General features: G+C 38.6%; 1 protein-coding gene across 1 annotated transcript; it reads right to left on the reverse strand.

The window, feature by feature from the left end:
- On the reverse strand, positions 297-1226 carry LOC102186088 (olfactory receptor 2A25). The gene has a single exon (XM_005679564.2). It carries the CDS (start codon positions 1224-1226, stop codon positions 297-299), a length of 930 nt encoding a protein of 309 aa, XP_005679621.2.

Consider the following 10345-nt stretch of genomic DNA (forward strand, 5'->3'; position numbering starts at 1 on the left):
GTCCATTGAGTCGGTGATGCCATCCAACCACCTCATTCTCTGTCGTCCCCTTCTCCTCCTGCCTTCAATCTTTCCCAGCATCAGGGTCTTTTCAAATGAGTCAGCTCTTTGCATCAGATGACCAAATTATGGCACAGCCATTATCATGTATGTTGGGCCCCAATATCGGGACTTTTTGATATCTTTGTAGTATATTGTCTGTGTAGATCATGTTTTGATATCTGTGTAGTTGTTGGACGAGATGACCTCTTAGGTCCCTTTAAACTTAGTCACTTTATTATTCTTTAAGTTTTCTGTCAACTTCTCTCTTTATCAAGCATTCTCTTCAGAGCAGCTTTGACCTCTTTATTCCTCAGACTATAGATCAAGGGGTTGAGCATGGGATTGAAAAGGCTATGAAACAGCAAAAGGTATTTTTTCCCTTCCTTAGAGTGCCCATATTGGGGCCCAACATACATGATAATGGCTGTGCCATAAAAGAGCCCAAACACACAGAGGTGGGATGAGCAGGTGGAGAAGGCTTTCTGGCGCCCTTCTCCTGACCGGATCTTTAGGATGGCACATAGAATACGAATATAAGACACCACAATCAAGGAGAAAGGTCCCACCAGCACAGACACCGCCCCAGCCAAAACCATGGTCTCATTAATGTGGGTGTCTGCACAGGCCAGCTTGAGAACAGCTATGATTTCACAGAAAAAGTGATTAATTTGATGCGGCCCACAGAAGGGTAATGGTAGGAGTAACACCAGGTGGACTAGGGCTAGGAGGACTCCGAAAACCCAAGATGTCACTGTCAGCGTGATGCAGACTCTCCAGCTCATGATGACCAAATATCGGAGGGGGTGGCAGATGGCCACATACCGATCATAGGACATCACCACCAGGAGCAGACACTCAGTGTGAGCGAAACTCAGAAAGAGAAAGGTCTGTGTGATGCAGCCAGCAAAGGGGATGGGCTTGGCTGGACTCAGGAGGTTGACCAGCATCTGGGGCACCGTGCTGCAGGCGTAGGCCATGTCAACAATGGCCAGGTGTGACAGGAAGAAGTACATGGGGGTGTGCAGTCTGGAGTCCAGTGAGATGAGCCCCAGGATGACCCCGTTCCCCAGCAGGGTGAGGACATAGAACAGGGAGAAGAGCCCAAAGAGGAGCATCTGCGTCCTTGTGTTAAGGGGAAATCCCAGCAGGATGAACTCTGTGACAGAGGTCTGATTTCTCTCCATTTCCCTGTGAAAGAGACAATGAATCTTGCCAAATTGGAATGTCCAAGAGAAGAGCTTTAACATGCTGAATCTTTGTCAGTCACTGTTTATTCCCTAATAAAACATCTTCAATGATATTTTTGTCCTGTTAGTCATTTAATAAATGAAAACTATGCATGCCACATGAGACAGAAGGAACATTTTCACTGTGGTATGCTAAATGCTAATATTCAGAAGGCCTAGTATTCAATAAATCTTTATTCCCAAACCAACTTTTATCACAGCTCAAAATATATTAATACTTAAATTGCCTTCATAGCAGTGGAGTTTTTCTCAGCCTGTGCTGATTATATCAGAGGTTTGCCCGCGTGTACTCCTATGCTGCTGTGTCCACATATACACGTATGTAAATTTGCACTACCGTCTTTACATCTATATATGAAGGAAGGAGAAGAATGAGGAACACGTCAGTGATTCATCTATCAGGCTGTCTCACAAATGTGTGTCTTTCATAAGTGACTTACTTGTGGGCTTGTGATCTCTACTGATAGCATAACACAACTAATTCAAGAGCATGGCAAGCAGTTTGTTACAACTTCAGTTAGGTTTAAAGTAGAGACCTTTGTCTTTTGATTTTTGTACCCACAATGGGTATTTTGATCACGCTGTCTCATGATCATTACATTACCCCTGTTGCCCCTCTTATATTCTATATGAATATTTATACTCTATATCTTTAAGTATGTTTACACATATACACATATATACACAGAGATATCTACCACATTCATATGTTTATACATATGTGTATGTTTATATATATACACATACATATATCTATATTTATCTATGCTTGAGTTTTCCCAATAGTTTCACTATATCATACAGTAAAACATCTGCTGGGAACATATATACATGAATATATATATATATATGTATATATATATGTGTGTGTATATATATATATACACACACACACACACACATATATTTTTTGAATCCCCACTCTGTGCCGTGTATTTGGTATTTTCTTTTCTATATTATTTCACTCTATTTCACTAGTAAAAATGCTGGCTGAATGATTTCGTGATGGGTCATCACCTGGAACTTAAAAAATATTGATTTATATCCAAGATTAGAGCTAAAGCCCTAACTGTAAAGTCATTGTCACAGAATCTTTTATATATTATCTTCTCAACTCTAATGTAAAAGTTACTATTTATCATGAATCTTTAGTTTGTTGTGGCTTATCACATTTTTAAAAATCATTCCATAATAGAGTAGGTTTGAACCATTGTAACTTTTAAACCACTGTCTGTTTTCTTGCCTGTCTGACTCTATAGCCTTCATCAGTCCAGAATCCATCTGAATTTCACTAAAATATCAATCTAAAAAAATTCCTAATTCAGTTCTTCTCTGTAAGTCCCCATTAAATTTTTCTGATAAGTTAATATTTGAAAGGCTTCCTAAACAAAAGTTGATAAACTTTCACCCTACTTCAAAGGGATAATCATATTCATAGTAGAAATTGCCAGGAGATGATGATTTTGTCTTATTAAGAAATAACTTTATAACAATTATAGTCACCTCCTTGAAAAGTGGTTGATGTATTAGGACTGAACTTTATGTCAGCCAATGTTTTAAACCAAAGATTGATTAATCATCTATTCAAGATGGGATTCCTTGTGTTATGCTAAGGTCTTTTCCAACTATAGGATTCATCAGCCTTCAATGTATAGAAAAGTGTTAACCATTTTCACTTCAACTTTCTTGTAATACTTGGGGCCACTTAAGTTAGCAATGTTATTTGTAAAATGCCACATACTAAAGCACACAAGAAACTCAAGTAGAAGAATCACCTAGTGGGCATCTCATCTTCCTCCTATCTGCAAGTAGCTAAAACACAAAACATAAAATCTACAGATATTTACTGAACACATTCTGTGTCTTGCTACATGTTTCAGCTAAGTATATACAAGACAGTCCCAGTCTGCTGATGTATACAACCTGCTTGGAATGATAAGACTGTTAAAAGAACTCACAGAGATGAAATTTCTCATATTTAATGACTCAACAAAAGAAAGTTCATGTTAAAAATAAAACCTTCAGGACACGCCTCTGTAACAAACTTATTTTGTAGTCAATTTGGCCCATTATTTCATGAAGACGCTACTTAACTTCATGAGGTAATAGAAAGGTTTGTAAGGCAATCTTTCAAACAGCTATTTATCCTATAGTTTAAATAAGAAATTCAATACTAAATGCATCAAAGTAATAACCTATATTAGTTGTTTCTAAAAGAGATGATGACTTAAAATTTTCCTATTAGCTATCCATAAATAGCAGAAATTTGCTATTAGCAGATAATAATAACTACATTTAACACTGTGATTTTTCACTACAATCTATCTGAAATTGTATAACTAAAAAAGGCTAGATGATATAACAAACTTACTTCAAATTCACAGCTAAATATGAGAAGACAAGATGAGCGTGAATTGGGTAAAGTACACCCATAAAGTATAATAAATAGCATCTGTAAATCAGTGTTGAAATTCTTTTCGTCCAAGGATTATCTGAGAAAAGAAATTGTCTCCATAGAGGCAACAAGATAGCTCTCAAAAGAGATGATTCTCTCCTAGCTCAACTACCTTTAAATACACTTCTGAGAGTTTGACGTAGGGGAGGGATAAAGATCCACTGCACAGCACTGCCTGTTTCTTCGAGGGAAAGGGGGCTCTCGAGAGCTATACTTGTTTCTGGTTTCAGGAACTCTGACATTTCCCCCTTCTTTAACCCACCAAATACATTAAGTAGTATTTAGGGCACATGAGACCCATATATTATTCACATCGTCTCTAGTACTGTTTGAGTTTTATATTACACCTCACCTGAACAGGTATCCCATATATTTTTCCCATCGTCACCATGAGGAATGCAATTCATACAGTGAGACCAGGTAGCAGGATCTACAGAAGCTATAGAGAATATGTCGAGAAGTCAGGAAAGAGGATAAGCTATCCCAGAGGGACTTGTTAAATCCTGTTCTTTAGCTTCCAGAGATTCTGACCCCAGGGGGTTGTGGGAAGAAAGACCAAGGTTCCCCCTAGGTCTGTAACTACTATTATTTTCTCTTCTTCCTGAAATGGAAATTAACTGATCTCACGTCACTATGGGCTACCCAGGTGGCACAGTGGTAAAAAAAAAAATCCACTTGCAATGGAGACCTGGGTTCGATCCCTGGGTAGGAAAGATGCCCTGGAGTAGGAAATAGCAACCCACTCCAGTATTCATGCCTAGAAAATCCCAAGGACAGAAGAGACTGGCAAGCTACAGTCCATGGGGTGGCAAAGAGTCAGACACGACTTAGCAACTGAACAATAAAAATACCATTCCTATATTCAAATAATAGAGTAGGTAGAATATAGTTTCCTAAATTAGAGTTGTTTTAGTGTATACAACAACAAATTAAGAAAATAATAGGGCAATTACCTTTTACTCTGAGAGTGATGACCTGCAAGAGGTCTGATATAGGATTTTCCTCATCAAATTTGTTTGGTTAAAGGCTTATTGGTGGCAAGTGTCTAAATTATACCCTCACATACTAGAAAGAAATTGCTCCTTATATTGATATTATCATTTTAAATTTTTTTATTTGGGGTCATATTACATTTTATTACTAATATTGTATATATAGAACTTTTCCCTCTTTTGTCATCAGTCTTATCTATTTTAGTGGCATTTGTAAAAAGAACTAGGTTTTTATTCTAATGATCTTTATAATTCCTTACTTTATAAGTAAGTTCAGTTCAGTTCAGTCGCTCAGTCATTTCAGACTCTTTGTGATCCCATGAATCGCAGCACGCCAGGGCTCCCTGTACATCACCATCTCCCGGAGTTCACTCAAACTCACGTCCATCGAGTCCTTGATGCCATCCAGCCATCTCATCCTCGGTCGTCCCCTTCTCCTCTTGCCCCCAATCCCTCCCAGCATCACAGTCTTTTCCAATGAGTCAACTCTTCGCATCAGGTGGCCAAAGTATCGGAGTTTCAGCTTTAGCATCAGTCCTTCCAAAGAAATCCCAGAGTTGATCTCTTTCAGAATGGACTGGCTGGATCTCCTTGCAGTCCAAGGAACTCTCAAGAGTCTTCTCCAACACCACAGTTCAAAAGCATCAGTTCTTCAGTGCTCAGCTTTCTTCACAGTCCAACTCTCACATCCATACATGACCACAGGGAAAACCATAGCCTTGACTAGATGGACCTTAGTAGGCAAGGTAATGTCTCTGCTTTTGAATATACTATCTAGGTTGGTCATAACTTTCCCTCCAAGGAGTAAGCATCTTTTAATTTTATGGCTGCAATCACCATCTGCAGTGATTTTGGAGCCCCCAAAAATAAAGTCTGATACTGTTTCTACTGTTTCCCCATCTATTTCCCATGAAGTGATGGGACCGGATGCCATGATCTTCGTTTTCTGAATGTTGAGCTTTAAGCCAACTTTTTCACTCTCCTCTTTCACTTTCATCAAGAGGCTTTTTAGCTCCTCTTCACTTTCTGCCATAACGGTGGTATCATCTGCATATATGAGGTTACTGATATTTCTCCCGGCAATCTTGATTCCAGCTTGTGTTTCTTCCAGTCCAGTGTGTCTCATGATGTACTCTGCATAGAAGTTAAATAAGCAGGGTGAAAATATACAGCCTTGACGTCCTCCTTTTCCTATTTGGAACCAGTCTGTTGTTCCATGCCCAGTTCTAACTGTTGCTTCCTGACCTGCATACAGATTTCTCAAGAGGCAGGTCAGGTGGTCTGGTATTCCCATCTCTTTCAGAATTTTCCACAGTTTCTTGTGATCCACACAGTCAAAGGCTTTGGCATAGTCAATAAAGCAGAAATAGATGTTTTTCTGGAACTCTCTTGTTTTTTCCATGATCCAGCAGATGTTGGCAATTTGCTCTCTGGTTCCTCTGCCTTTTCTAAAATCAGCTTGAACATCAGGGAGTTCACGGTTCACGTATTGCTGAAGCCTGGCTTGGAGAATTTTGAGCACTGCTTTAGTAGCCTGTGAGATGAGTGCAATTGTGCGGTAGTTTGAGCATTCTTTGGCATTGCCTTTCTTTGGGGTTGGAATGAAAACTGACCTTTTCCAGTCCTGTGGCCACTGCTGAGTTTTCCAAATTTGCTGGCATATTGAGTGCAGCCCTTTCACAGCATCATCTTTCAGGATTTGAAACAGCTCCACTGGAATTCCATCACCTCCACTAGCTTTGCTCATAGTGATGCTTTCTAAGGCCCACTTGACTTCACATTCCAATAGGTCTGGCTCTAGATAAGTGATCACACCATCGTGATTATCTGGGTCGTGAAGATCTTTTTTGTAAGTGCTTCCATGTATTCTTGCCACCTCTTCTGTCTGGTCTTAAATAAATTATACTCTCTCTTTATTTTAATTCTTGGTCATTGTATATTCCTGAGCTGATTATTAAGTGTGTTTTTTAAAAATAATTTTCACTTTATAATACCATTTTAGTTATACATCTTGCTTGTTATCCAGAAATATTATCATTAACATTGTCAATAAAACATAAATTATGCAGAAGTATATTTTTGGTTTCCAAATATTTGTAGTATCTCTTTGTTAATTTTAAATGTATTGTGGTAAAATAATGAGTGGTTTCCAAATATTTGTATTATCTCTTTGTTAATTTTAAATGTATTGTGGTAAAATAATTAGTCCTAGTGATGTTGATTCTTTGAAAATCTAAAGGGTTTTTTAATACATTTGATTTTTGCAATGTTTATACTGATTTTAATGTGATATATATTCTCATTAGAGTCAGGGTTATAAAATCTTGTACCTGGGGAGCCTTAAAATTACTGACACTTAGGACTCATCACCAGAAACTGATTTATTTAGTCTGTGGGTACCCACAGGTTTTCCAGAGTTTCTAGGTGATTCAAAGTTCAGCCAAGGGCAAGAATTCCTTTCATATTTTTTATTCTCTTCCCTTTTTCTTTTCCTCAGTTTTTGCCTTCTTTTATATTCTTCAGAAATCCTCATTTCAACACCTGGTTTCCACTAACTATATTTTCTGTAGGTTCATAGGCTACACTGACAGATTTTGTTGCATATCTAACAGGTTAATGAGAGCAACATATTTCATTTTAGGATTATAAATTTCACTGTATTTGGGCTCGTTTTCCTTGAAGGGTTTTGATGACATTAACTGGGTGGTTATCCATTCAAGGCAAGAGATGAATGCTGTCATGATCATCGCTCTCATCGTCAACAAAATCAATCCCCTAATGAGAGGCAAAAGCCTCCATCATGAATTAATGCCTTCAAAAGAAAAGTAGAATTCCTCAAAACTACTTATTCTGCCTTCTTGATAAGGTTCATCCCATTGGACCTCCTCACTACTATGAAAGTGAAGTGTTAGTTGCTCAGTCATGTCTGACTTTTTGCAACCCCATGGACTGTAGGCCACCAGGCTCCTCCGTCTATGGGATTTCCCAAGCAAGAATTCTGGAGTGGGTTTCCATTCCCTTCTCCAGGGGATCTTCCTGACCCAGAGATCAAACCCAGGTCTCCTGCATTGCAGGTGTATTCTTCACTGTCTGAACCACCATGGAAGCCCCCTCACTACCATACTCTGTGATATAGTTAATTTGTGTATCAAGACCCACAGAATGTAGGCTACCCCAGTGGCCTGATATACACCACAAAATAAACCTAATTCAGCCTATACTTATGGGAAGCATCTGTCAAGGAGACATACATTAATCACAGTCCTACAACTCAGCTTTAGCTGGCATACCTCACCCTAGGAAATAGGACCTGCCAGCTTTATAAAGAAATCCCCAGCCTCCTGGCCAATCAAGAGACACAGATGTATAGAACAGACTTTTGGACTCTATGGGAGAGGGAGAGGGTGGGATGATTTGGGAGAATGGCATTGAAACATGTATAATATCATGTAAGAAACAAATCACCAGTCTAGGTTCAAAGCAGGATACAGGATGCTTGGGGTTGGTGCACTGGGATGACCCAGAGAGATGGTATGGGGAGGGAGGTGGGAGGGGGGTTCAGGATTGGGAACTGATGTACACCTATGGTGGATTCATGTTGATGTATGGCAAAACCAATACAGTATTGTAAGGTAAAATAAAGTAAAAAAAAAAAAAAAGTCCTATTCCTATATGACCTCTTGGATGTGAGTCTGAGTGAACTCCAGGAGATGGTGATGGACAGGGAGGCCTGGCATGCTGCAATTCATGGGGTCGCAAAGAGTCGGACATGACTGAGCAACTGAACTGAAGTGAACACTTTATAAAATTTGCTCTTGTCCCAAATCCTTTGGGAACAGTGCTCCACTGCTTATGAGGCACTGCATTCCTCCAATCCATGGGTTGTTTTCCCTTAAATAAAGGACATCAAAATCACTATTCAATTGTTCAAGTTTCATTTGACACACAATTCGACATTTCCCTCATAATTTTGAAAAATCTCTTCTGCCATCTGTTTTGCTGAGAAGTCTGCTATTAATTTAATTGTTATTGTTTGTAGCTATTATTTCCTCTGAAACTTTAGTAAGTTTTCTCCTTCTCCTTAATGTTCTGAGCTTCAATTGTGCATAATATGTCTAGACATGGATTTATTTTTCTTCACCATTGTTTGATATTCAGAGTACTCTCTTGATTTGAGAATTCACACATTCATCAATCAGAAAAAAAAGAAATCTCAAGAGTGATATATTCAACTAGTGTTCTGCCCCATTTTGTCCTTGCTTCTGGAATTCCTATAAGATAAATGAATATTGCATTTCAGTCTGGCTTGTATGTGATTTTTATTCAATTTTCTTAAAAACTAATATGTTACATTTTTAGTAAATTGTTCACTAGTATCCTCTATTTTGGGCTTCCCTGGTGGCTCAGATGGTAAGGAATCTGCCTGCAATGCAGGAGACCCAGGTTCAGTCTCTGGGTTGCGAAGATCTCCTGGAGAAGGGAATGGTTACCAACTACAGTATTTTTGCCTGGAGAATTCCGTGGACAGAGGAGCCTGGTAGGTTACAGTCCACAGGGTTACAAAGAGTCAGACGTTACTGAGTATCTAATACTTTCCCTTCACATCCGCTATTTCACAAACTCTTTCTTTTAGTGTGCTCAGTCTAGAATTCATCCTGTTTGTTGATTTTTTTTTTTTTTTTGGTGTGTTCTATTTCAGGGATGATAGTTTTATTTCTAAGATTTTTAAATGGTTCTCTTTGAAATCTACTTGCTATTTTCTAATCTTTTTAATTCCCTGGTCATTTAAAACAGTTGTCATGGCTTTAAAAGGTCAGTTTATGCATTTGAAACATACAAATATAAAGTGTTTGTCAAATTGCTCATTCCTTATGTCACAAAATAAATATCATCAAAAGTGAGTTTGTGTTACAGTTGATGTTTTAAACTGTTTTTCTCGGCGCTGATTTCCTCAAGTCATGAAAACAGATTCATCAGCCCAGTTTCTTCCTTTCTTTCTTCCTCTCTTCTTTTATTTTTTCCTTCCTCTCTTCTTCCCTCTTTCCTTTTCTTCCTCCCTTCCTTCCTCTCTCTCTCACTCATATAGAAGATTACAGACTGTCTTAGCTTAATTTATGAGCCATCATATACAGACTTAGAACCTATATTAACGGTTTAGGATTATTTCCCTAGGTGATAGTCAGTATATCAGAGATCCAGCATAGACAGAGTGGATGACTGGGTTCCATGTCAGGCTGCAGTGTTATGCCTGGAGGTTCTGACATTGTTAACCTGCAATTCTCCTAAGGCTGTATTGTGAAGCTGTTTTTGGAAGAAAAGATTTTTGAGCTCCATTAACAAACAAAGGGAGTCCCTCCTGCCCTCCTCTACCTTTTTTTCAAGGAAGGAGCCTGACCCAAGTTCCTCATTATCACACTGAATACTTCAGTATCTTTTGTTTCTAAGAGAAAAGATATTGCCTCTCCTGACAGCTTTCAGACTCAGCCAGCAAACCCATGGTGTCAGCATCACTTACAGGTCATTTATGCTTTCTTTCTGGTTCACACAGATGTCTATCTTGCCTTGCAAGCTGATTTTGTCTTTTCAATTTTCTCTTTTCATACTTTATC

The sequence above is a fragment of the Capra hircus genome, chromosome 4, assembly GCF_001704415.2.
Source record: "Capra hircus breed San Clemente chromosome 4, ASM170441v1, whole genome shotgun sequence".
NCBI lineage: Eukaryota > Metazoa > Chordata > Mammalia > Artiodactyla > Bovidae > Capra > Capra hircus.

Coding starts and splice junctions, on each gene's coding strand:
- LOC102186088 (XM_005679564.2), bottom strand. CDS start 1,226: ATGGAGAGAAATCAGACCTCTGTCACAGAGTTCATCCTGCTGGGATTT.